The 26,283-nt window shown below is 41.0% G+C and overlaps 1 protein-coding gene across 2 annotated transcripts; it reads left to right on the forward strand.

The window, feature by feature from the left end:
• The first annotated feature begins 25 nt into the window (after positions 1 to 25).
• Positions 26 to 18,968, forward strand: ARPC5 (actin related protein 2/3 complex subunit 5). Of its 2 annotated transcripts, none has more exons than XM_012501997.2 (4): positions 26 to 450; positions 2,806 to 2,878; positions 5,329 to 5,505; positions 8,192 to 9,566. In XM_012501997.2, the coding sequence occupies exons 1-4, from the start codon at positions 308 to 310 to the stop codon at positions 8,252 to 8,254; spliced, it is 456 nt and encodes a 151-aa protein (XP_012357451.1). In that variant the 5' UTR covers positions 26 to 307; the 3' UTR covers positions 8,255 to 9,566. The 2 variants fall into 2 exon arrangements, with proteins under 2 accessions (XP_012357451.1, XP_030674623.1); XM_030818763.1 differs by lacking the exon at positions 8,192 to 9,566 and adding an exon at positions 18,657 to 18,968 and having other exon boundaries at positions 61 to 450.
• Positions 18,969 to 26,283: the final 7,315 nt, after the last annotated feature.

Consider the following 26,283-nt stretch of genomic DNA (forward strand, 5'->3'; position numbering starts at 1 on the left):
TCGCCCAGCCCCGCCCCTTGCCTGCGGAGAGCCCGCGCCTGCGCGCTGTGTCCTGCGCGCTCCCTCCCTCCCGCGCGCTCTCCGTGGAAGAGCGGGGGCAGCGTGGGAGGCGCCAGGGGAGCGCGAACCTGAGGAGGAAGAAACGGGGCTGGCGCGCAGGCCCAGAACCGTCCGAGCCGCGGCAGCCGGCGACGCCCCAGAGCGGAAGAGGGAAGTGAATCAGGCGCCGGGCAGTGGGCTGCTGGGCTGGGCTTGCTGAGGTAGAGGCAGCGCCAAGAAGAGGCCTTTGCCGCTGGTCGGGATTGGGATGTCGAAGAACACAGTGTCGTCGGCCCGGTTCCGGAAGGTGGACGTGGATGAATATGACGAGAACAAGTTCGTGGACGAAGAAGATGGGGGCGACGGCCAGGCCGGGCCCGACGAGGGCGAGGTGGACTCCTGCCTGCGGCAATATCCTTGTATTCGCCGCCCTCCCCACCCCAGCCCAGCCAAGCCCAGCCCGCCCTTCTCCTGAGACCCGGGAGCCTGCAGGATCCGCCGGGCGCCGGAGCGGAGCTGCCCTCTCAACCTGCGGCTTAACCTGTCTCTTTGGGGTCGCCCGTTCTGAGAGGGCAGGGGGAAGCCCCCGTTTCCTACCTAGTCAGCAGGAGACGCAAGGGTCCCACTCTTGGAAGCCTGCGCTCCCCCGCGCGCCTTCCACGCCTCCAGATTCCTCAGGTTGCACCCGAGTGCCTGCCTGCCTCGGGAACTGGTCCCGCCGGCCGCGCCCTCGCGGCGCCAGGGAAGGCGGCCTGGGCTGGTGGGGAAGGCTGGTGCCGAGCGCCTTAGTTTTTCTTCCTAGAACTCTGTTTCCTGGGGTCACATTAGCTCCAGAAATTTCTGATTGTGGGGAACCTGCATCTTTCCTTAGTGGTTTTGTTTTTTGTTGTGTTTTTGTTATTGGTAGCATTAAGGTAGTTTATTCCTTACGGGGGTGCGGGGGGAGATGGGACAGTTTGAAAATTGAGGGCCCCTGTGCTTTCAGCCCATTGGCCTTTTAAAAAAAAAAAAAAAAGAGGAAGAAGAAGAAGGGGATTTGGCAAAATATGCCTTGCACAGAATTTGTTAACCGGGGGAGGGGAATGAATACAAAAAATACAAAACTCCTAGAAGGAAGCTTGGAGCCTTTTACCTGCTAAGAAAAGGACAATAGAAAAAACGACGGGGAATGCGTGTGGAGAATCCTTGGAAATATTTAAAATAAACCCCAATGAATAAGATAGAAGATGAGTCATTTGTATAAAGCAGAATCATTTTTGTAATCCTAAAATTGTTTCCATTTTAGTTAAAATATGGCTGTCAGTTCCCAGTTTCTGTTTTGCATATTTGAATATTCATAACTTTGGTTTCGCATTTGCATTACATCTTTTTTAGAAAAATGTAAATGTTGCAAGAAACCGAAGCTGTAGTTTTAGAAAATCTCAGACACTGGATTTGTATGCATTTCTAATTATCCTTGGGTGTATTCATAAGACTCTCAACAATGTCCTGTTATATTGGGGAAATATGAAAGTGAAAATATTTAATGGCAACAATATCCTTTTTTAAAGGCACCTAAATAGAGCATTAGACATTTATCAATATATAAATAGTCCTTTGCCAGAACTTTCAGTTAATTAGCTGTTGCTCTCTTGCATTATTTAAATACTTAAGTGCCTGGAGTCATAAAAAATGAGCTAATCTACATAAGGCATGCTTCTCTAGAAATCCCTGCAGCCTTGAAAATAACAGCTTGTCAAACAGAGATTTTGTGTGTGTAAGAACTTTTTCTTCAGAAGATAAATGGTGAACATGCTTCTTAAAAACATTATTTGTGATGGATAGATGGTGTTTTATGAAACCCCAGTGTATTTTAGGTAATTTGTGGTGACTCTTAAATGGTACTGCTGTATCCATATCAGTGGATCTGCTTTTTGATCAGTTCATCTTAAAATATGAAGATACTGTCTCTTCTTACCCTTACATACAGCCAGGAAAGACAGCCCTAGTGGTGGGGTAATAGAGATGGAGGAACAAGTGAACTCTGGTTTTCCTTTTAGGGGAATGTCTGTACGTTCTGACAGTCTGATTGGCCTTCTGTTTCTCATGCTTGGTAACTCACTAGTGCTTTCAAAGAGAGCCTGAATTTAATAGGTATGGTCTAACACAGTTTGAATAACCTTTGTGAAATATGAGAGAAAATATATAAAGCAAAAAATTAAGCTGCCACCTAAGGGACATATGAATTATTACATCTTCTGTGATGCCTCTTTTCATCAATATTGAGAGACTGCTAATGTGTATCATTCAGATTGCTAATCTGCCAGCATGTTCTACCAGCATTTCAGATAATATAGAATATAGTTCTAGTAAAAGTTTGGTCTTTATTTTTTCAATTAGAATCACAGGAAAAGACATTTTGGTTGATAATAGGTTATTTCATTTGGGGGACTAATAATTCTGATATATATTTTAGGATTTCTTTAACACCACTCTAGGTAATGTTTGCATATGTATCTCACTGGGAAATGAAAGACTATCAAGGTGTTCATTTGATAGTTAGAATCAAGGGTGAAACAGTCCTTGCTTTATTAAAAAGTCTAATGTTCTATTTTGCTGTTGATATTTTGCCTTTGATTAACATCCTGGAAACCAGCACATTGAATTTCCAGTATTGAACATGGTGACCAGAGTTTCTTTTTATATGTAAATCAAGTCGTAAGAACCAGTGGTTATAATGCTTTCCTGGGGGCCATCCTTTGCTGCTACACCCTTAACTTCCATCACAGGAAACATGACAGCTGCCCTACAGGCAGCTCTGAAGAACCCCCCTATCAACACCAAGAGTCAGGCAGTGAAGGTGAGTTGCAGACTACAACACAGTGATCTCTGCTGATACCTTATTTTTAGTAAAGTCCTCTGCAGTTGCAAAAAAAAAAATCAATATTTTAACTGTTTGCTATCTTTGACATAGAAGAGTTTATAATGTAGTTTGATAAGTAAAAATTTCACGTGAAAAAAATAGCCCTGTAATGTAGTTATGATAACGCTGCATGGTAAGACACAGTAAGTTCAAACGATAGTGAAATCATTTGTGTGTGTTTTTAGAGGAGACCACTCAGGCTGAATTTAAGCAAAGGTTTGAAAAATAAGTTAAACCTTTACAAAAATAAACAGATTGTAATTGCTTTTTAAAGATTTTTTAAAACCATACAAATACTAAATATTTATTATAGAAAGCTTAGATATATGGGAAGGTTAAAAAGATAGCCATTTATGGTCCCAGCACCCATAGATAGCAGTTACTACTTTGGGGCCTTGCTATATAGTTACCGAGTTCCCATTTGTTTTTTAAGAATGAAATTTTATAACGTGCTTTTTCGGCTGTATGTAATGTACATGAGCTTTCCTTCGCAATAAGTTTATAGCATTTTTAACAGTTGTATATGGATAAGCTGCAGTGTATACATAACTAATGTTTTGTTATATATTTAGACTGACTTTTTTTTCCTATTGTAAACCACTGAAATCAATATTTTTTGGTAAATTTTTAATTGTTCTCTTTGAGTAAATTGCTAGCAGTGAATTACTGGATCAAAGAATGCACTTTTTTTTAAGGCTTTTGGTACATGTAGTATTGCCAAATTGCCCTTCAGAACAGTTGTGCAACTTACATTCTCTGCAGTCTTTTACTAATTCTTAACCTATTTACGTATTTATTTAAAATGATGCCCATAGCATCAACCCCGTTGTCCATAGCTATTCATACATCCTAGCAGCTTCAAGGATCTCAGTTCAATAGTAGTAAGTAATAACTTAGGTAAATGCATAATAATTATCTAGGTAACATAATTTTTTATTGGGGAAAAATTTCTTTGGTTTTTGCAAGTTGTGAAGAATGTCGTTGAAGTTTCATTTTTACCCTGGATGCAAAGATATTTTTCTAAATCTGGTAATTGCAGTCTTTAAGCCAAAGATAACAATAGGTGGTAGAAACATTCTGTGAAATCCTGACCAGTAGGAATGCTGGAGGTATCACTTTGTGTTGAATGGAAGGAGAAACGAATTGTTGAAAAGGTCAGTTAAGGGTTTCCTTGGCTTGGCTGGATGGGTAAGAAAATAACTGCTTTTGAAGCAGGCTTTTGCCAAAGAAAAAAGATCATTATTAATGAACATCACTATATTTCATATCCACAGTCAGTTCATATAAATTACAGTCAATTTTCTTTCAAGACTGCTTGGTTTCTTAAAATTTTTAAATAAAAGAAAGTTTTTAAGAAAAAATTACTTCTGAAGGATAATTCAAGGTGGAAAGGTGGAACTGCAAATCTGCTTCTTGGTTTTGTTGGGTTTTTTTTTTTTTGAGACGGAGTCTCACTCTGTCGCCCAGGTTGGAGTGCAATGGTGCAATCTCAACTCACTGCACCCTCCACCTCCTGGGTTTAAGCGATCCTCCTGCCTCCGCCTCCTGAGTAGCTGGGATCACAGGCACACACCACCATGCCCGCATGATTTCTGTATTTTTAGTAGAGACAGGGTTTTACCATTTTGCCTAGGCTGGTCTCGAACTCCTGACCTCAGGTGATCTGCCCATCTCGGCCTCCCAAAATGCTGGGATTACATTACAGCTGTGAGCCACCACACCTGCCCGTTTTGTTGGGATATTTTTTTAAGATCAAGACGTAAATTTAAATGTTGTTTTAATAAATTGTTAAATTATCACATTGATCTGTTAGCAAATCCTCTTGGCTCTGCCTTCGATTATGTCAATAGTCTGTCTAGTTTCTTGCCACCTCCACTGCTACTATGCTTACCACATACAGCCTGTATTATTGCAATTGCCTCCTAATTGCTCTCCCTGCTTCTACCTTATCCCCTACTCTCACAGCTTATTCTCTGTAACATAGATGCCAAAGCGATCCTGTTAAAATGTGAGTCAGATTATGGCACTGCTCTTAAAACCTTCCAATGTCTTCTCTTTTCTCTCAGTAAAAGCCAAACTCCTTACAATGCCTGTAGGCCTTACACGATCTGTCCTCCCATAACCTCTGACTTACTCACGTGCTTTTCTCCCACCAATCCACTCCAACCACATTGGGTTTTTTTCTATTCCTGGAACACACTGAACACACACTAATAGCACTGTTCTTTGCTCTGTCTGAAACACTTTCCTCAGTTATCCCAAGCCTTCCTCTTTCACGTCCTTCAGGTCTTTACTCAAATGTCACCTTCTTAGTGTGGACTTTCTGCAATTCTAAACCCTCCTCATACAGATATGTCTAAATGTTCTGTTATTTATTTACCCACCAGGACCGGGCAGGCAGCATTGTCTTGAAGGTGCTCATCTCTTTTAAAGCTAATGATATAGAAAAGGCAGTTCAATCTCTGGACAAGAATGGTGTGGATCTCCTAATGAAGTATATTTATAAAGGATTTGAGAGCCCCTCTGACAATAGCAGTGCTATGTTACTGCAATGGCATGAAAAGGTAAGTTATGAATTATAAATCTATATGACTGGTTCTTTTACAATAGGGAATGACAATGACAAGCTCTCTCACCTAAATAACCATTTTGATTGGTTGTACATTTTTGTTATTACAAATAAAATGCATGAAAATGATAGTTCATATTTATGTTTACTAGCCTTGGTCTTAAGAGATTCTGATTCCAACACTTGTGTTTATTCAGCAATGATTATTAGTAATTAAACATAATCTTGAACTCTGAATTAAATCAAAACTTTGTAAAAGAAAATAAGCAATACAAATCAAGAATTCTTTCACAGTGACCAAAAGGTGAAAACAACACAAGGATCATCAACAGATGAACAGCTAGATTGTGGTACATACATACAATGGAATGTGATTCAACCATAAAAAGGAAGGACATTCTGACACATGCTATAACATGGGTAAACCTTGAAAACATACCAAGTGAAATGAACCAAACACAAAAGAACTAATATTTTATAATTTTACTTATGTGAAATAATCTAGGATAGGCAAACACAAAGGGACAGAAAGTCCTTAGAGGTTACCAGGAAGTAGGGAAAGCAAGGAATAGGGAGTTAGTGCTTAATGGGTACAGAGTTCTTGCTTGGAGTGGTAAAAAAGTTTTGGAAACAGTGGTAATGGCTACAGTATATTGTGAATATAATTAATGCCAATGGATTTTACACTTAAAGATGGTTAAAATGGCAAATTTTGTGTTAGGTATTTTATAACTTTTTTTTAAAGAATTAGGGGTTTGGAGGATCAAGAATTCTTAAATCATGTTTTTCTGTTTTCATGTGTATATTTTGCAATGTAAGTAGATGCTGGTACATCATCTGTCAAAAGAGTACAAGGGATTTTGAGCTTTGGGTAAAAAACTGGATAACATGTAAATAGAACCAGTCATAAAAATATTGAGTGTTTGAAGTGTATCTGAGTGAAAATACACACGTAAGAAAAAAGTACATAGTAAAACTTGTGGTTTAGCCTTGGTCAAGTCACTTTATGCCTCATACACTATCAAAAAGAACTAACATTTATGGATTAGGGTAACCATTCCTCACAACTTTCCCAGGATAGCCCCAGTTTATGCCTGTTGTCCCATCATAGCTATAAATAGTTCCCCCTTTTACTCTAAAATGTACCAATTTGGATAGTAATTTATATGGCACCCTATTCATGGAACACTTTCTGTTGCCAGGCACCATACTATTAATATTTTATTTAACCTTTACAACAACCCTGTGAAGTATATAAATATCTTTATCATCCTCAATTTACAGATGAAGAGCCAGCTTTAAAACCCAAGCAGCACAGTTCTAGTATAGCCTCAAGATTGCAGTGAACATTGATTGAGTACTTACTGTATTCCACATATTCTTCAAAAGACTTTATAAATATTAACTCATTTAATCCTCATAAAAATGGAGGGAAATGCTTGCTATTATTCCTCTTTTGTAGCTGAGGAAACTGAGGCATGTGTGAAGTCTTCATTTCTTCCAAATGTCAGTCACCAGTTTTTACCAGTCTTCGAAGTATTTCTGAAATCTCTGTGTTCAAGTGTATCTAATGCAGCTGTTCACAGCATCTCTCCCAGTCTGTTGCCATAGCTTCCTGACTGGTTTCCCAATTAACAGTTTTGCCTCCCTCAAATCTGTTCTCTACCCAGCCATCAGAATGATATCTTTAAAATCAAAATTGCCCTTTTCAGTCACCTGCAGGATAAAGTCAAAGTTCCCAAGTCTAGCTTCATCTTCCATGTCATTCTTCCCCTCAGGCTACAGCAATGCCAGCCTTTTTCCTGAATGCACGGTATCGTTTCACACCTCCATACATTTGCTCATGATTTTCTGGTGTTAGCCTGTCACCTACTCATTCTTTTAATGTGTCATTTCCTCCATGAAGCCTTAGCTGAAACATTCCTCTATACTGTTAATCTGGGTATAAGCCTCTCCCTGGTGCTTTAATAGCACCTGAAGCACAACTCTTCATTTCATACGTTAGATAAAAATTACCCGTTTATATGTCTGTCTCCTCGTGCTAGACCAGAAAATGCTGTATTTGTTCACTTTTGTATCCCCAGCATCTAGCACAGTACTCAGTATACAAAGGTATTCCATAAATATTTTTTGAACAGAAAGAAACCAGAGCTCAGATTCCTAATACTTGATCATTACTCTCTATTTTTCAAATTAGAGTCAGAGTTAAAGTTTCTAAGTTCTTAGCTATTAAACAATACCTTCTTTCTTTGGGAGAAAAAAATCTGACAAAGGCTGACTAATCGAAGTGGAAGTTGGGATGGTTGATCCCAGTTTGAATTTTCTCCTGACTGTGTGGTGAGAATGAGAAATGCAGAATGTCCACCTTTTTTGAGCAGGAACACTATGCTGCAGATTTTTTAGAACATTATTTAGAATTAATATACTCGAATGTAAACTAGTATCTCACTAGAATGTAAGCTCATGAGGGCAGGGACTTTCAAGGTTTTGTTTATTACTGTAACCCCAGCGTCAAGAACAGTACCTGGTGCGTAATTGGTGTTCAAGAATTTATTATTTGTTAACTAATAAATTCAGGGTCTATAGCCGTGCCCATTCCTTCTTTAAGAAGAATGTTTTACTAAATATGAGAATTGACCTTTTATGATTCTGTCAACATTTACATCTTGGTTTGTTTTTAGGCACTTGCTGCTGGAGGAGTAGGGTCCATTGTTCGTGTCTTGACTGCAAGAAAAACCGTGTAGTCTGGCAGGAAGTGGATATCTGCCTCGGGAATGGGAATTGCTGGTACAAAGACCAAAACAACCAAATGCCGCTGCTGCCCTGTGGGTAGCATCTGTTTCTCTCAGCTTTGCCTTCTTGCTTTTTCATATCTGTAAAGAAAAAAATTACATATCAGTTGTCCTTTAATGAAAATTGGGATAATATAGAAGAAATTTTGTTAAAATAGAAGTGTTTCATCCTTTCAAAACCATTTCAGTGATGTTTATACCAATCTGTATATAGTATAATTTACATTCAAGTTTAATTGTGCAACTTTTAACCCCTATTGGCTGGTTTTTTGTTTTGTTTTGTATTATTTTTAACTAATACTGAGAGATTTGGTCAGAATTTGAGGCCAGTTTCCTAGCTCGTTGCTAGTCAGGAAATGATATTTATAAAAAATATGAGAGACTGGCAGCTATTAACATTGCAAAACTGGACCATATTTCCCTTATTTAAGCAAAATATGTTTTTGGAATAAGTGGTGGGTAAATACCACTACCAAGTTCTAGCTTTGTTTTTGCTTGCCTCCTGATTATCTGTACTGTGGGTTTAAGTATGCTACTTTCTCTCAGCATCCAATAATCATGGCCTCTCAATTTATTTGTGGTCACCCAGGGTTCAGAGCAGGAAGTCTTGCTCTATACAAATGTATCCATAAAATATCAGAGCTTGTTGGGCATGAACATCAAACCTTTGTTCCAATAACATGGCTCTGTTTGGAAAAAACTGCGAATCAGAAAGAATGATTTGCAGAAAGAAAGAAAAACTATGGTGTAATTTAAACTCTGGGCAGCCTCTGAATGAAATGCTACAATAGCTGCCTTAGACGTTATGAGGTATACAACTAGTATTTAAGATACCATTTAATATGCCCCATAAATGTCTTCAGTGTTCTTCAGGGTAATTGGGATCTCAAAAGATTTGGTTCAGATCCAAACAAATACACATTCTGTGTTTTAGCTCAGTGTTTTTTAAAAAAAAGAAACTGCCACACAGCAAAAAATTGTTTACTTTGTTGGACAAACCGAATCAGTTCTCAAAAAATGACCGGTGCTTATAAAAAGTTATAAATATCGAGTAGCTCTAAAACAAACCACCTGACCAAGAGGGAAGTCAGCTTGTGATTAGTATTTACATTGGATGCCAGTTTTGTAATCACTGACTTATGTGCAAACTGGTGCAGAAATTCTATAAACTCTGCTGTTTTTGATACCTGCTTTTTGTTTCGTTTTGTTTTGTTTTGTAAAAATGATAAAACTTCAGAAAATAAAATGTCAGTGTTGAATAATTTTTCTCTGACTTTAACAATTACAAATGTATGGTTAATTAAGAAGAAAGGTTTTCTGCTTCTACCACCGAGTATTGTACTCTTTTTTTTTTTTTTTTTTTTTTGAGACAGAGCCTCGCTCTGTCGTGCAGGCTGGAGTGCAGTGGCGCAATCTCGGCTCACTGCAAGCTCCGCCTCCTGGGTTCATGCCATTCTCCTGCCTCAGCCTCTCCAAGTAGCTGGGACTACGGGCGCCCGCCACCACAACAAGAACAATTTGGTAGGGTTTTTATAAGACTACTTTATATAGATATAAGATGATAGAGAAGAGAGTCATGAATGATGTCAGAGCACTTACGCCTTTGGAGTGATTCCATAGCCCTCTGGATGGCAGCTGAATACCTGTATGTGGTATCACTGCCCAAAGACCTAGACTAGAAAGTGCAAAGTAGCCTAGCAGCTGCAGTCATTCATTCCCAGCCTCCAAAATTCTCTTTCTTACACCTCAAATCTATTTCTTGTACTTACCTACTGACAGCAACTTCTGTTTGCTTTCGATCTTCACCTGACTAGATTCCCACTTTAAAACACTTCCAGGCAATTCAGGGTCCCATGGGTGAAGATAAGCTAAGCAATAGGTATTATTTTTAAATATTACTTAGAGATGGGGACTTGCTATGCTGCCCAGGCTGGAGTGCAGTGGCTGTTCACAGGTGTGATCATAGTGCACTGAAGCCTCAAACTCCTGGCTTCAAGCAATCCTGCCTCTGCCTCCCGAATAGCTGGAACTACAGGCACATGCCACTGTGCCTTAGTCAATAGGTATTAGAGGTAGTCAAGTAGGTATAGCATAACCAATTACAAACTTTAAAATCAAATGATACTGAATACTTTTTCATAAAATCCCTCTTAACATCACTTTCGTAACTGAAGCGTTTGGAAAAATTCTGGAGTTCATATTCTGTGTTCACACAAATGGGTGGGTGTATTTAGAATCTGCCAGTCTATCAGCTTTACTGAGGGGAGATAATAAAAATATTTAACAAGTAGTATAATATAGAGACCAAGTCAAAATGGATACCAGCTGGAAACAACTGGTTCAACTGTTGCCTCCTGACTAAATGTCAGCCCAGGGTATAGTAACCATGACACAATACTGTCCTTGGTGAAAAGAGTTGGCAATAGGATTAATTGTGGAAAAATATATATAAATGCCATAGGACACTTTTAGCACAAAAGTAGTTGTTTACCTCCCATTCTCCTTTAATCTCAGTGGTTTTATTATTTGGTTTCTTTTTTGCCATTTTACAAAAGGGAACCCTTTCTTGGTCATTGGGTAACAGCACCATTTAGGTAACAGTCATACTTGACGACAAGTATGATGATATTTTAAGGACATGAACATGGGTGGAATCAATATGTAGACGGTACAAATTAACCAAATTCTTTTTAAAGCATTTCTTATGGATCCCAGGATCACTAAGACATAACAGAAGAATAAGGTCTGAATCTTGTTTGCCAGTTTGCTGTCAGCCTAATTGGGAAGTAAGGTTAAGCACTTGAAAATTATGTCATACAAAAAAAAAAAAAGAGAAAACATCATACAATTTAGCATTTGACTGTAAATGCAGTTATTCAGTGTTGGGAGAACAACAAAATCAGGGTGGATCAGAGTATTTAAAGTGAGACATTAATTTGAACTAATTCTTTGGAGGGGCAGAAATAAGTGAAATGAACAGAGTAGAAAGAGAAAGTTAAAAGTGGGTTTAATAGTCACCGTTCTTGCAGTTTTAATGTTTGGTTTTTTTTGTTGATTCTTTGTGTGTTTTTTTTTTTTTGAGACAGAGTCTTGCTCTGTCGCCCAGGCTGGAGTGCAGTGAATCACTGCAAGCTCTGCCTCCTGGGTTCACGCCATTGTCCTGCCTCAGCCTCCCAAGTAGCTGGGACTACATGCGCCCGCCACCACGCCCGGCTAATTTTTTGTATTTTTAGTAGAGACAGGGTTTCACTGTGTTAGCCAGGATGGTCTCGATCTCCTGACCTCGTGATCCGCCTGCCTCGGCCTCCCAAAGTGCTGGGATTACATGTGTGAACCACCGTGCCCGGCCGCAGTTTTAATGTTTTTAACGTAGAATTCTAGATGGTGTGAATTATTAACAGGATCAGAAACTATCTCCATGATAGATTAAAGAAAGTCAAATTATAGGAAATCATAATTTTTTATTAGCTGAAATAGACATTGATGATCACTTAGTTTCACCTCATGTATATAAAGGTAAAAACAGAAAATTAATTTTTTTTTTTTTTGAGATGGAGTCTGCTCTGTTGCTCAGGCTGGAGTGCAATGGCACAATCTCGGCTCACTGCAACCTCCACCTCCCAGGCTCAAGCGATTCTCCGGCCTCAGCCTCCTGAGTAGCTCGGATTACAGGCACGCGTCACCATGACCAGCTAATTTTTGTATTTTTAGTAGAGATGGGGTTTCACCATGTTGCCCAGGCTGGTCTTGAACTCCTGACCTCAGGTGATCCACCATCCTTCTCAGCTTCCCAAAGTGCTGGGATTACAGGCGTGAGCCACCACGCCCAGCCAGATTGATTAATTTTTAGATACACGATTTTTCCTTTAGATTTACAAATAACATCACCTTACAGACAAAATATTTTAAAAGCACCAAAATAATTGAAAAACACACCCAATTAAGAAACAGACCAACGGCCTCTGTAGAACCAAGTGCCCTAAAACAAGGCTTCTTCTGTCCATATTCCTGCCGTGGGACCTCTGCCCCACTCCCTCTCCCCCTCATCCCAATGTCACTAATACAGTATGTGAAAACCCCAGTGTGAAAACGTTCTGTGCAGGTGCCTCTTGTACGATTCCAGATATGGAGGAGGCCCGGGAAGCCCACAGAGGTACAGCATGTCATCTGCCTCAAGGTGGTGCTACTTCACCACATTGATGATCCAATCACAAGCAACATGGGACACAGCATTCACTTTAACATTTCTGTTTTCCTTTATCATTTCTATTACTTGAGTGTGTAAGAGTAATAAACATAAATTATCTATGTTTACATCTCTTATTTCTCTCTGAAACAGTTCCCTAGAATCCACAGCACATGAAACACAAATTGAGTAGTGTATGACCCACCTGAATTCCAAAGCATTCTTAAACTCCCATATTTTCCAGCCTAGCAGTTAGCTCCTGCTCTGCAAGGTACACCCCCTTGACCTTTCTGCTAGACTATGTGGGCCTCCTGAAGTCATAGTAGCTGTCTCTCACTGATCCCCACATTCGCTTGGCATAGTTGGTGTTCAACAAATATCTCTTGGTTGTGTAACATTGAATGAGCTAAGTCACCTAAGAAATCCTTAACTTATACACAGGTTCTTAGGGTACCTGAATAGGGCAACACATCAGAAGTACAAACTGAGAACTATACAAAGAGTAAAATAAATCTTGGGTTCAAATACCCTAGAGCCAATCAAGTTTAGTCACAAAGAATTTCAATTCACTTCAATGTGGACAGTTAAGAAGGGAATTTATCAGGCTTAGGTGGAAATCAGAGCCACCATGAGTACCACATGCAGCCCCTAGAGTGTTTAGCTTTGCCAGAAGTCACCAGAGAAAGTGGCTGAGGGACAGCATTCCAGCTCACATCTGGCTAACAGGGGCACCATGGGAGTTTATATGAAGTGCTCCTTATTCTGTGGCATCACCTTCTGAGAGCAGAGATGTGACCCAATACCCCTTGTTTTCCTTAAAGATAACCATTAAATTATATCCATGAATTTATATCACCTTCCTTGACTTTATACGTAGATTTTTCTAATCCTGTCAACCCTTAGGGTAATGAATAACTTAAATAGCCAGTGCCTCTGAATAACATCATACTTCCTTTTGTTTCTCCAAAAATTTAATCAAGATGCCAGGGCAACTAAGATTTTCTTCAATTTCCTAAGTTAAAAGTCAGTGTATTCGTTAGCCAATGGTTCTATATTTTGTTCATTTTAGTTTTTATTCATTTGTTTTCATGTAATTTGTTCATGTTGTTCAACATTTAAAAAGTAAGAAATACGTACTGTGATAATTTTCCATTCCACCCTAGTTCCTCTTCTGACAACCAACTATTGTCACTTAATTCTTAGGCATCCTTCCAGATATGGTGTATGCATTTACAGGCAAATACCTATATAAGATTTTACCCCTTTGTGTACATAAATACTAACACACTATATATAGTGTTCTGTGCCTTGCTTTTTTCATTAACAGTATATTTTGGTGGTAATTTCCTATCAATACGTAAAGAACTTCCTTAATCCCTTCAGAGGCGTTTGAACCAAAGCAACTCTGTCTTGAATAGAAGCTGGGTAAAATAAGGCTGAAACCTACTGGGCTGCATTCCCAGACGGTTAAGGCATTCTAAGTCACAGGATGAGATAGGAGGTCAACACAAGATACCGGTCATAAAGACCTTGCTGATTAAACAGTTTGCAGTAAAGAAGCTGGCCAAAACCCACCAAATCCAAGATGGCAATGAAAGTGACCTCTGCCTCTGGTCATCCTCACCACTACACTCCCACCGGCACCATGACAGTTTACAAATGCCATGGCAACATCACGAAGTTATCCTATATGGTCTAAAAAGGAGAGGCATGAATAATCCACCCCTTGTTTAGCATATCATCAAGAAATAACCATTAAAATGGGCAACCAGCAGCCCTCGGGGCTGCTCTGCCTATGGAGTAGCCATTCTTTATTCCTTTACTTTCTTAATAAACTTGCTTTAACTTTACAGACTCGCCCTGAATTCTTTGTTGTGTGAGATCCAAGAACGCTCTCTTGGGGTCTGGATCAGGACCACTTTCCGATAACAATTTTATTTTTATGACTGCATAATAATTCTATTATATAAATAAATGTACCATAATTTACTTAACCATTTCCCTATTGATTTAGGTGGTTTCTGATCTTTTGCAGTTACAAACAGTGCTACAGTGAATAGCATTATACACAAGCCATTTTACATATGTTCAAGCCTATTTGTAGATCAGTTCCTAAAAGTGAAAGTTAAGGTCAGTTGGAGGGCATTTAAGGGAGATATTGCTAAATTGCCTTTCTTAAAGGTTTTATCAATTATACTTTCTCTAGCAATGTGAGAAGAATGCATGTTTTCCCGCCCCTTTACTTATTCTATGTGTTTGTCATAAAACATTTTTTAATCGTTTCAAATCTGATGTTTTAAAAATGGTATCATATATTTGCATTTCTCTTAATGTAAATGAGATTGCACATCTTTTCACATGTCTAATAGCCGGTTGTATTTTCTCTTCTATATTTTTGTATTTCTATATTGTCTTTGCCCTTTTGATGGTCTTTTTCTTACTGATTTGTAGGAGCTCTTTTCAACAGGAATGTCAAATATTTCCTGCATTTTGAGTTTCACTTTATAATAGCTTTTACTATAAATAAAATGGTTATTTTTATTTTTATCTAATTGAGTTTATTAATCTTTTCTTATGGCATTTAGAGTTCAAGTCATACTTAGAAAGATTTTCCCGGCTCCAAAATTTAAAAATAGAAATTTCATGAGATGTTCTTGGATGTTTTTATGATTTTAAATTTTAGTTTTTTTATTTTAAAATATTCATATTTTTCTTTTCAACAATTGCTGCTCCAAATGTAAACTAGAAGAGATTAGTTGGTCCCCATATGGAAGTTTTATCCTAATATATTGACTTGGTTGGTTTTCTCAGGATTGAGGGTGTTTTCTTAAGACAAACTACCCAAAGTATTTCGCATGTGAAAGCACAGTTTCACTGTCATTCAGTCAAGTATTTACATGCTAAGGCTGCTTAAAATATTTAAAATACAATCCTTATCCTGCGGGGTCTAGATTCTAGGTAAGAGACACAAGCAATGACTAAAATTCAATAGTAAACAAGCTATAATAAAAGAGAGAGTAAATTCATGTACAATAACAGATGGGGAGCAATTACTTCTCCAAGAGAGAATGTCAAGGAAAAGGTGTGAAAATAGGAGCATTCAATGGGCCTTGAAGGCTATCTAAGAGTTTGCCAAATAGAAAACAGGAAGGGAATACCAAGCTGAGGAAACAACACTATTTCAGAATTCGCACAATTAGTGAACATTCCAGAATCCTGTTCATTATTAGTATTAAATCAAGTTAATTAACTGATACCATGTTACCACTAAGTTTGAAGACTGGTTCCAAATTTTCTGGGTCCTCAGCTCAAAAGCAAAAGATTTCCTTAACTTTGATATAATACCCAGTGTTTATTCTAAAAAGAGGGAAACCATCTGCTGCTGAGATACAGCTACTTATGAGTTTCATGTTATAGCTGTTGTCAGGCCAGGAAGTACATAGACAAAGTATATGCTGATTGATAGTGACTCTCTGGGGTGCTGTATTGAGTAGGACATGTTGGAGTTCAGCAAGAAGGTGTACCATGAGAACCGGGCTTCTGGGAGCTGTAATAATATTGTTTAATACTGCCTAAAGCTCTGCTTAACTTTTATATGCAGCCACTGAAAACTCATGCTTACATTTCTCCGCAGGTCTGCTCCATTCTTGCTTTTATCACCAATAATCAGTCTCCTCTGCTTTACCAGTAACACGACAAAACACCCCACCAGAAGCCCCCTAAGTTTTCCATCATGATGTTCAGACACCCAGACCAAAACTGACTTTTCTTTCTCAGTTCCACTTCCAAAGTCCCAGGGAAGGATTCTGATTGGTCCAGCTTGAGTCTAGACTCAACCTCTGGATCAGTCAACGGAGACATAGGCTGGATCACATTTTACTAATATAGCGACTTTCACTGTAACTCTGTAGATGGAGTGTAAAGACAAAAAGTTCTCAGAAATGAGATTCTTATTACATAAAATAATAAACGTGTGTTTCATATATAGGTTCTGCTAGGTTAGAGTCCATGGATTATTTATCTTTGGTCACTTTATGAAACCTTGTGCATAATTGGGTCCCTTACATTTATTGAAGTGTTAGGCACCTTTCGGCGAATAAATGAATATAGGTATTATTGCCCCATTTTAATGAGGTTAACTTGGAGAAGTATATTGCCTAGAAAAAATACATGTTACAGTGATCACCTAGAATTTAGGTGTCTGGTTATTAAAAGATTTTTTTCACTTCCAGAAGGACTGCAGATAGAGTCTTATAAGAAGTGTGGGCAATGTGGTATAAAAAAACAAGTTTTTACTTTGGAAAAACAGATCCAGCAAGCTATGTGGCCTCTGTCCAGTAACTTAACCTTTCTGAGCCTGTTTCTTCATCTGTGACATAAATATAATATCATCTACAACATGAAATTGTTATGAGGCAGAAATCAATAAGGCTTGCCATATGTCTGGCTGATCTAGTAGGCTTTCAAGTAAGTTATATTTCCTTTATGTACTAATTGATGGATTGATCTGGGTTTTACCTGGATTCATTTCTCAAATTTTCATCTATCTTATGTGTCTGCATGTTATTCTATTTGAACCTACCATTTTTTAAATTTTGTTTTAATTTTTTAGAGGGAAGACTCTGGGAGGCCCCAAACTATGTCTATAGAAATTACTCTTTTTAAAGAATATCAAGCAAAAGGCTAACTATGCCTGGGAATTGTAAACATGCTATTTGATGATAACAATATCTGGATTACTGTTAACTGCATAACTGGTCTCCTGACTGGTGATCTTCAACCAATTCTCTACACAGCAAGACATTTTTAATCAAAAAATTTAAAATCAAAATTATATTTTTCTACTTCTTAAAAGGCTTTAAAAGCTTCCCATTGCTTTTAGTATCAAATCCAAACTCTTCAATATGTGAAGAGTTTGGATTGTGTGGCCTCACCTCTGTCTTCAGCCTCACTGCCCATCCTTCATCTCTGAGTCCTAGTCACAGTGGCTTTCCCTCTGCCACTCTGCTCCTTCTAGCACAGGGCCTTTGCACATGCTACTTCCTCTGCCTGGTATGCTCGTCTCCTATCCTTCCCATTCACCAAACTCCTCATTCAGTTTACTTTCTCAGAGAAACTGTTCCTAACCCCATCTATCTAAATTAGATCCTCCTCAACCAGGCACAGTGGCTCATGCCTATAATCCCAGCACTTTGGGAGGCTGAGGCGGGAGGATCACTTGAGCGCATGAGTTCAAGACCAGCCTGGGCAACACAGGGCGACCTCATCTCAAAAAAAAAAAAAAAAATTAGCTAGATGTGGCAGTGCACACCTGTGCTCCCAGCTACTTGGGAGGCTGAGGCAGAAGGATCACCTGAGCCCTGGAGATCGAGGCTGCAGTGAGCCATGGTCATGCCACTGCACTCCAGCCTTGGTGACAAAGTAAGACTCTGTCTCAAAAAATGTATATAATAAAGAAATAAATAAAGCTCCCCTTCACAGCCATGAGTAGATATTGCCCTTTTCCCATGTAGTGCTTGGCATTATTGTAATTTATGTTTATTATTTGTATTTTACAAATATGATTATTTGATTATCTGTGTTACCACTACATGGCCCACTCCATGCAGACAGGCAGTGTGTCTGTTTCTGCTCATCTCAGATCTCCCACGTCTAGCACCCAGTACAAATTACTTGTCTGTTACGAGGCAAGGTAACTATGTCTAGTTGCCCAATAGATAGCATGTATGCAGAAAATATTGGTTGAATACCTAAATGCTGAACAATAAAACGGACCAAGAATGTATTTGCTACCAAGAATGTATTTGCTACTGATTGCTACATAACAAATTACTCTACAACATAGTAGCTTAGAACAACAATGATTATTAAGACCCCTCATGTAAAATACGTATATGAAAGAGGCAGGGCACCATTCCTTGGAGACTTCTCTACCCTCCCTAGAAGGCTTAGTTTCCAAATTCAGAAATCCTAGACAGTGAAGGTCATAAGACGTGACCTTCCATACAGATATATATAATTACATGTTATTGCCCCCAACGTATTTCTGCCCCATTGAAATGACTAGAAGTTCAATTTAGTTTTCCTACTGTATCACTTATCTACTGCTTCATTAAAAATTACCATCAAATTTAGAGGCTTAAAATAACATTTATTTATTATCCACAGTTGCTGGGTGTCGGGACTTTGAGCACAGCTAAGCTGGGTCCTCTGGCTAAGGGTGTCCCCCAGGCTACAATCAAGATGTGGGGCTGGAAGCTGCACTCGTCTCAAGGTTCAACAAAAGCAGTGCCAGTTTTGCACAGGTTGCTGGACTAAGGACCTCAGTGTATCCTGCCTGGCTCAGCCCAAGCACGTCTCTCTTCAGGATGCTGAGAGAACAAAAGACCTGTGGAACTTCTGCCCTGAGCTCCAGCCTGTCCCAAGTGAAGCCCCTGGTGTTGGCCCTGAGCCCTTTGCTCAGCAATGGTGCATTCATTGTCGATAGTGAACAGTACCAGGGATGGAGCAACAGGAGACAGGAGAGCATCTCAGCACAAACAAAATTTGCGACGTGATACTATGAAGTATTCATGGATGAGTCCCCCACCCACCCTCCCTTTTATTTTGTGACTTCCTCCATCTGCCCCCATTCCTGTGGAGAAGCAGCCTGCCATTTGTCTTACAGAATTGCCATGGTGGAGCCAGAGAACAGAAATGACAAATAGTTGGCAATGGTCCACATGTCCCAGTGAAAGACAGGATGAAGAGTGTTTGCTGACCAGTCTCCACTCTCCACCAGCCTCTCCTCTTCCAGACACACCCTGCTCCTACCCTCCCCTCCACCCCCCAGAAGATTAAGAAGGGAAAGAGACCAGCTGGATGAGAAACAAGAGTTATACCCTAGACAGGGATGCTGGAGTCCAGAGGAGGGATGCTGGAAGCCCACCTCCCCCAGAAATAGCTGGCTTCAAAGGGAGATATGACAGACCCCTGAGAAAAATTTGGGGATTTCAGAGTAGGGAAACTTGAATAGGTTTAAACCTGAAGTGCCTAGGAATGCCTGGAACTGAATGAGATTATATTTTCTGCCAGAAGAAACAGAACTAAAAATAGAAAGTTTGGAAAAAATACAGACTTTTGTTTTTAGTATTTGTATTAGTGGGAATATGCATATTTGCCACAGAAGTGCAATTTTCTGAAGTGGATGCTTTTTGCTTTTGTTCTGCATCCCTCTTATCGTGAAGACACGTTTTCTAAGCCTAGAAATCACATGTGTACTAACTGGTACAGTTTTAAAAATAAAAAAAAAGGATAATTATGGTTCAGCTCCAGCTCTCTGGAGATTTTCATCTGGAATGTCAGCTTAGATACTGAACAGGAAAATAGAGGGCACTAGATTTCCCCCTCTACCCTTGCCAAAAAGATATGTTTCCCAGGCCCCTGTGCCCGGGCCTGCCAGACCCAATTAGGGAAAAAGAACCACATGACACTGAGGCTCATTTCACAGCCCTTTTTACTTCCCCGTTCTGAATGTGACTCAGGAGACACCCAGGAACTGGATGTGGATGAGAGGGCTCCCTTTATCTTTTGACAAGTGCCGCCTGGTGGCCTGCTGTGGAGCATGCAAAAAGAGAGACTATGAATAAGATTCATGCAAAAAAGACACTATGAATTCCCAAGCCTGGACTCACCACCTGTGCCTGGGTCCTTTCTCCTCTGCCCTCCTCACACCCTAGCCTATCCTTGGCCTCCCCCAGAAACAGAAAGGCTCCTCTTTTTCACCCTGGATGTGGGTGGTTTAGTTCTGAGACCTGAATTGGGGGATCAATTGGCCAAAAGTAACAGGTGTTTTCCCTCCAAGTTCAGGAAGAGCAAATGAAGCTAAGAGTCTATGATTTTACCTCCCCAAATGGGTGCTGGGTGGACGGAAGCATGGAGTAATCAGCAGAAGTGCAGAAACCTCAACTTGAGTGATTAAATGCTTGGGAAATAACTTCTAAAGCAACAGCGATAATGACAACCAATCAAATGCTAGCTTGAGATACAGCAAACTGGACCCCAAAGAGCCATCGGAGGTCTAGACAGGTGCTTTAGTTTCACATATTATAAAAGGCACAGAAAATCTTACTGAAGGCCAGGGGACTGAAAGATAGCCAAAAAAAAGAAAAAAGAAAAAAAGAAACAGGCATCCTTTTGGCTCACTGAAGTGGCACATCAGAACAGCCAATCTTCTGGAACACTTTAGTTCTGGAACAAGGCAGAATTCATTTGAATATATGTGTTCAAAGTCCTAGGAAATTAAGCACAAGGCAGTGACATCTTCTGGAAATGGTGTCCAGCCCATACCACATAGAGCTTACAGGAGTCCCTCCTTATCCATGCTTTCACTTTCTGATGTTTCCTTTACCTGAGGTTTCAGTTACCCCTGGTCAACTGTAGTCCCAAAATATTCCATGGAAAATTCCAGAAATTAGTAACTCATAGTTTTAAATGCACATCATTCGGAGTAACATGATGAAATCTCATACAATCAGGATCTACCCTGCCCAGGATGTGAATCATCCCTTTGTCCAGTGTATCCACACTGTATATGCTCCCTACCCATTACTATACAGCAAAAAACATAGTGTATATAGGGCTTGGTACTATCTGAGGTTTCAGGGATCCATTGGGGGTCTTGGAATGCATCCCCTGCAGATAAGGGGGGACTACTGTATTTTCTTTTCTTTTTTTTTTTTTTTTTTTTGTTTGAGAAAGAGTCTCACTCTGTTTCTCAGGCTGGAGTGCAGTGGCCTGATCTCGGCTCACTGCAACCTCTGCCTCCCAGGCTCAAGCAATTCTCCTGCCTCAGCCTCCCAAGTAGCTGGGATTACAGATGCCCACCACCACGCCTGGCTAATTTTTGTATTTTTAGTAGAGACAGGGTTTCATCATGTTGGCCAGGCTGGTCTCGAACTCCTGACTTCAGGTGATCTACCTGCTTCAGCCTCCCAAAGTGCTAAGATTACACGCGTGAGCCACCGCGCCCAGCCAACTACTATATTTTCATTTGGCCTAGCACTCTTCCCTGAATGTTTTACCCAAGCCCTTCTATATAATCCTGAATTGCTCAAGAGACCACTGCCGAATGCGAATTGGTGCTTTGTAATGATTTGAGGACTTAACTAAGTTTGCCATCAACCCTAGATTTCAGTTCTCCTTTTCCTTTTCTTAGTTAAAACAACAGTGAGAATAAGGACTGATGAGAAAATGATCACAATATAGTTTAGAAGATATTAATATTAATAATTAATTCACAGATACAGCATTGTGAATTTTGCATAAACGAAATGAATGAATTGCTAGACCTTGAATTGCTAAACTTAAAAGCATGACCATTTGGCCTAAAGATATAACAAAGAGCCAATTTGTTAATTAGTTACCTGAATTGAGTAGGTAGTATCTGATAGTTAAAGCTACTTCATGGTCAACTAAACACATTTTTTTCTTCCTCAGAACTCTATCTTGAGAGGGAAAAAAAAAAAAGTCCTCTGCAAAAGGACATTTCTTGCTTGTGAACTGTGCGGTGCTCTTCCTCAGGCCCAGTAGGCCAGCCCCACTGTGTGTCTGGGTCTCCAACTGGTACCCAGTTTGCTCTAGAACCTAGAATCTGAAAACAGCTCAGTGGGAACATCAGCAGGTGACACAGATTTTTTCCAGAGAGTTAAAATGAAAGTCCCAGGGTGCCAAGATTCACCTGCTTCTTCCTCAGGCAGAGAAAATCTAAGTAGTCGAGTGTCTCTATGTGGCTTTGGCAAATTACATTAGCAGGACTTTATTTGTAGTTTCACAAATAATCTCGGGAAAGCTAGAAGGCACCAAACTCCAGTCCTACTATTAAAGAGCAGGACAATCAGATCCTCTGCCTACATTTTCTTTTGTCTTTTATTTGTTTGTTTTAGACAGAGTCTCACTCTGTAGCCCAGGCTGGAGTGTAGTGTCACAATCGTGGCTCACTGCAACGTCAACCTCCCTGGCTTACAAGATCCTCCCACCCCAGCCTCCCAAGTAACTGAGACTACAGGTGTGTGCCTCCACACACATTTTTTATTTGTAGAGACAGGGTCTCATTTTGTTGCTCAGGCTGGTCTCGAACTCCTGGGCTGAAGTGATCCTCCCGCCTCAGCCTCCCAAAGTGCTGGGATTACAGCCTCCCAAAGTACTAGGCACACCTGCCCCCCACTGCCTACCTTTCTGTCAAGGTGTCCCAGCCCAAGCCAGGAAAGAAATCTGGGAATGTGCAGGTGGCCTTATGGGATTTGAAAAGGCATTTAGGTCCGGGGAGCTCACTGACAGCATGGACGGAGCTACAGGCCCAGCTCCCTTCAGCCAGCACGTTTGAGGCTGAGGCAATGGGGTGAACTCTTAAGAGGCCAGCACCACAGCTGAAACAGGAAAAACACAGCACCATGCCAGGAACTCCAAATTCCAAATGTCTCAGACATTTTTAAAAGATCTGGCTATTTTGTATTTATTTTTACATGTATTTACCTTTACAGAAACTTGTTTTGGTCCCCAGGGTAAGGAAACATTTCTAGTTTATTTAAACTTTTTAATGTTAGGAGGCAAGGCTGTGAATTCAAGCATGAAGTCCCTCAAGACACAATGTGCCCTGGCAGGCTCTCATGCTGACTTCTCCTACTCCCAACCTCTTCCCCAATTGCCAACGTCTGGCCTTAGTCCCTGCTGCCCTCAAGAAATGACAGCCTTTGTACTTGTGGTCGGTAGAAGGGTTTGGGTCTATCAGGTCATGGATCAGAATTTTAGAACACTTCTAAGGGCCAAGTCATTCCCTGCCCTAGGCAGGATAGCATCTCTGCTTTTGTTGTTTGTCTGCTTGTTTGCTTTTCGAGACAAGGTCTCTGTCGCCCAGGGTGGAGTACAGTGGCAGGATCACCACGGCTCACTGCAGCCTCAACTTCCCAAGGCTCAGGTGATCCTCCTGCCTTAGCCCCCTGAGTAGCTGTAACTACAGGCGCATGCCACTGCATCCGGCTAATTTTTGTATTTTTTTGTAAAGACAGGGTTTCATCATGTTGCCCAGGCTGGTCTTGAACTCCTGGGCCCGAGTGATCTGCCTGCCTTGGCCTCCCAAAGTGCTGGGATTACAGGGGTCAGCCACTGTGCCTGGCCCATCATGTTTGTTCTTAATAGGAAAAAATAACCAAGTTTATGGCTGAAATGTCTTTGACATGCTTTGGATTCCAGGAAAGAAAAAAATAATGAAATGTATTTAGATTCAGTGAAATGCTGGGGAGATGGCAATTTCTCTTTCCCTCTTCTTTACAGAGCACAGCTTGGCTTTAGAGTCAGACAAACCTGGGTTTAATCCTCATCATTTATGAGGTCTGTAACCTTAAACAAGTGATTAATACTTAACCTAAGAATTAGTTTCTTTTACTATCAATGGATTTGGGTAAGGAACAAAGGAAATGATGCATATCAAGCACTTGAGAGCCTTCTTGGCATGTAAGAACTCATAGAGAATAACCGTTACTGCCAGGACCTCTCCTGCCCCTGAAGGATTCTAAGCCTCTGCAGCCACAGCAATCAGATATATAATTGTCCTCAGGCCAAAGCTTGCAAATATGGACTCAGGCTCACCTTTGAGGAGCCACCGTGACAATGGGCAGTGACAGTAGAAAAAGAGGTTGTAGCAGGAGAAGTTGTCAGGCAGGTCCTGCTCATTTTTGGCAGAGGCCTGAGAACTCTGCACACAGTTGGTTTCAGCCTTCTGTTCCCCAGCCTTGTCTAAGGTAAAGTGAGAACAAGGGTAGACCTGTGCCCTTCCCACTTCCGCACACCTATTTGGGGAGGACTTAACGCTGGTTGGCTGCAGCCATCACTTCCTCTCCACATCCACACTGCCTTTGAGGCACGTCCCACATCCTAACTTCTGTGTCCGGAGGAGGGGAAGTGCATGTTGAACATGGCTGCTTCTTTACCTCAGACCTTGGCCCCGCGCAGCTGGGGTCTGAAGAGCCCCCTGAGTCCCTGTGACTTGACACTGACTCCTGTGAGGCTGTAGAGATTTCTCAGCTTATTTGGTGAACTTTGTTGGAAATGAGTTGGGGTTTTGGCCTAATTTAGCTGCTGAGTTCTGTTCAGGAGGAAGGCAACTAATGAAGATGCAGAAAGGAGAAGAAAAAACATGTTTCATCATGGGAAAAGTGTTACCACAGACTGACCAAAGTTTCAGAAAGGCTCAAGCCTGCACAGGCTTGGGAGCCCAGTGTGAGGAAGACACAGAGGCAGAGGGGTGGGGGCTGCAGACCCAGGGTTGCCCTTCTCCCTGGGCTACTCCACCTGTTGGCAGCATGATTTCTTCCTTTTCAAAGTTCAGGGAGAGCATCCAGCCCTTCTATCCTCTCAGCCCCCACTATCTCCTCAGCTCTTCACAACCTGACTTCCGCCTCCTCTGCCCACTGCCCCAGCTCAGCCATGACCTCATCATGGTCTTTAGCTTCCTCTCCCCTCCAGCAGCTCTCCGCACCGCCCACCTCCCTCCTTGAAGAGCTGAGTCAGATGAGGCTGACCGCAGTGGTCTCACCTTCCTCCTGCCTCTCTGACACTTTCCCACAGTCCCCACTGGCTCCCTTTCCCCAGGGCTCCAGCTGTCTTAATTAGGGCCTCCCCAAAGTTCAGTCCCCATTTATTAAAGGCCATATCAGTTGTCTTCAGATTTCTGCTCTCGGGAGACAATATGGCCAGAAGCATGCCTTGAGAGTCACTTGTGTAAAAGTGTAGGGGTGGATGAGGTTACCACTCCATTTCCCGTGGCAGTCACGGGTGTCACCAGCCTCCCAGTCACTCTCCTTTGTCTCCATGTGAAATGCGACATTGTCTTTGGCATTTATCCACATCCATCCTCTCTTCCTGTGGCTGCCTTAGCATTATTTGTTGCCTGAAATACTGCAATAGCTTCTTGTATGTTTGTTTGCTCTGCTAGAAACCATTTCTCTAGAATTCAGAACACCTCTCCCCCATCTTCCTTCCACCATTCTACGTCCCAATGGACAGAAGTAGAAGAAGAGAGCAAGAGAGAATCTGGAAAAGCAGTGGATATAATAAAGAGATGTCCACAGCTGGATGCGGTGGCTCACGCCTGTAATCCCAGCACTTTGGGAGGCCAAGGCAGGAGGATCACCTGAGGTCAGGAGTTCAAGACCAGCCTGGCCAACGTGGTGAAACCCCGTCTCTACTAAAAATACAAAAATTAGCTGGGCGTGGTGGCAGGTGCCTGTAGTCCCAGCTACTTGGGAGGCTGAAGCAGGAGAATCGCATGAACCTGGGAGGCAGAGGTTGCAGTGAGCCGAGATCATGCCATTGCACTCGAGCCTGGGCAACAAGAGCAAAACTCCATAAAAAAAAAAGAGATGTCCACTTACTAAGCAGATTGTACTAAGCAGACAATCCAAACAGGGAGGCAGGGAAGTATGAGAAACTGTGTTTAGTGACAAATGACAATCAATTCTAAAGTAGGAAGTCCAGTGTTCTGTGTGAAATGCGACTTCCACAGCATTTAATGACCCTGGACTGTGTCATGAACTATATGGCTTTAACAGTACTGCAGTGTGACGAACTATTCTGCAAAGCTTTTGCTTGCTAGGAATTCTAAGGATGAAATGGCTACAGAGCAAACTGCAGCTGAGAGAAAACTGCTTGGAGTTTGGACAGAGGTGGAACTGAGTGTCCACAGGCCAGCTGAGGAGGTGGTACCCAGCACTCTATGAACCCTTCGCTCAAGTCAGCCTGGAGTAGGAGGTGGGAATGT

This window comes from Nomascus leucogenys, chromosome 9 (assembly GCF_006542625.1).
Source record: "Nomascus leucogenys isolate Asia chromosome 9, Asia_NLE_v1, whole genome shotgun sequence".
In the NCBI taxonomy this organism is placed as follows: domain Eukaryota; kingdom Metazoa; phylum Chordata; class Mammalia; order Primates; family Hylobatidae; genus Nomascus; species Nomascus leucogenys.

What these genes read in the sequence shown, in the direction of transcription:
- ARPC5 (XM_030818763.1), top strand. Translation starts at nt 308, where the DNA reads ATGTCGAAGAACACAGTGTCGTCGGCCCGGTTCCGGAAGGTGGACGTG. An exon ending in CCAAGAGTCAGGCAGTGAAG is followed by an intron (nt 2,879 to 5,328) that starts GTGAGTTGCAGA and finishes TTTACCCACCAG; the next exon opens with GACCGGGCAGGCAGCATTGT. An exon ending in TACTGCAATGGCATGAAAAG is followed by an intron (nt 5,506 to 18,656) that starts GTAAGTTATGAA and finishes TATTATCCACAG; the next exon opens with TTGCTGGGTGTCGGGACTTT.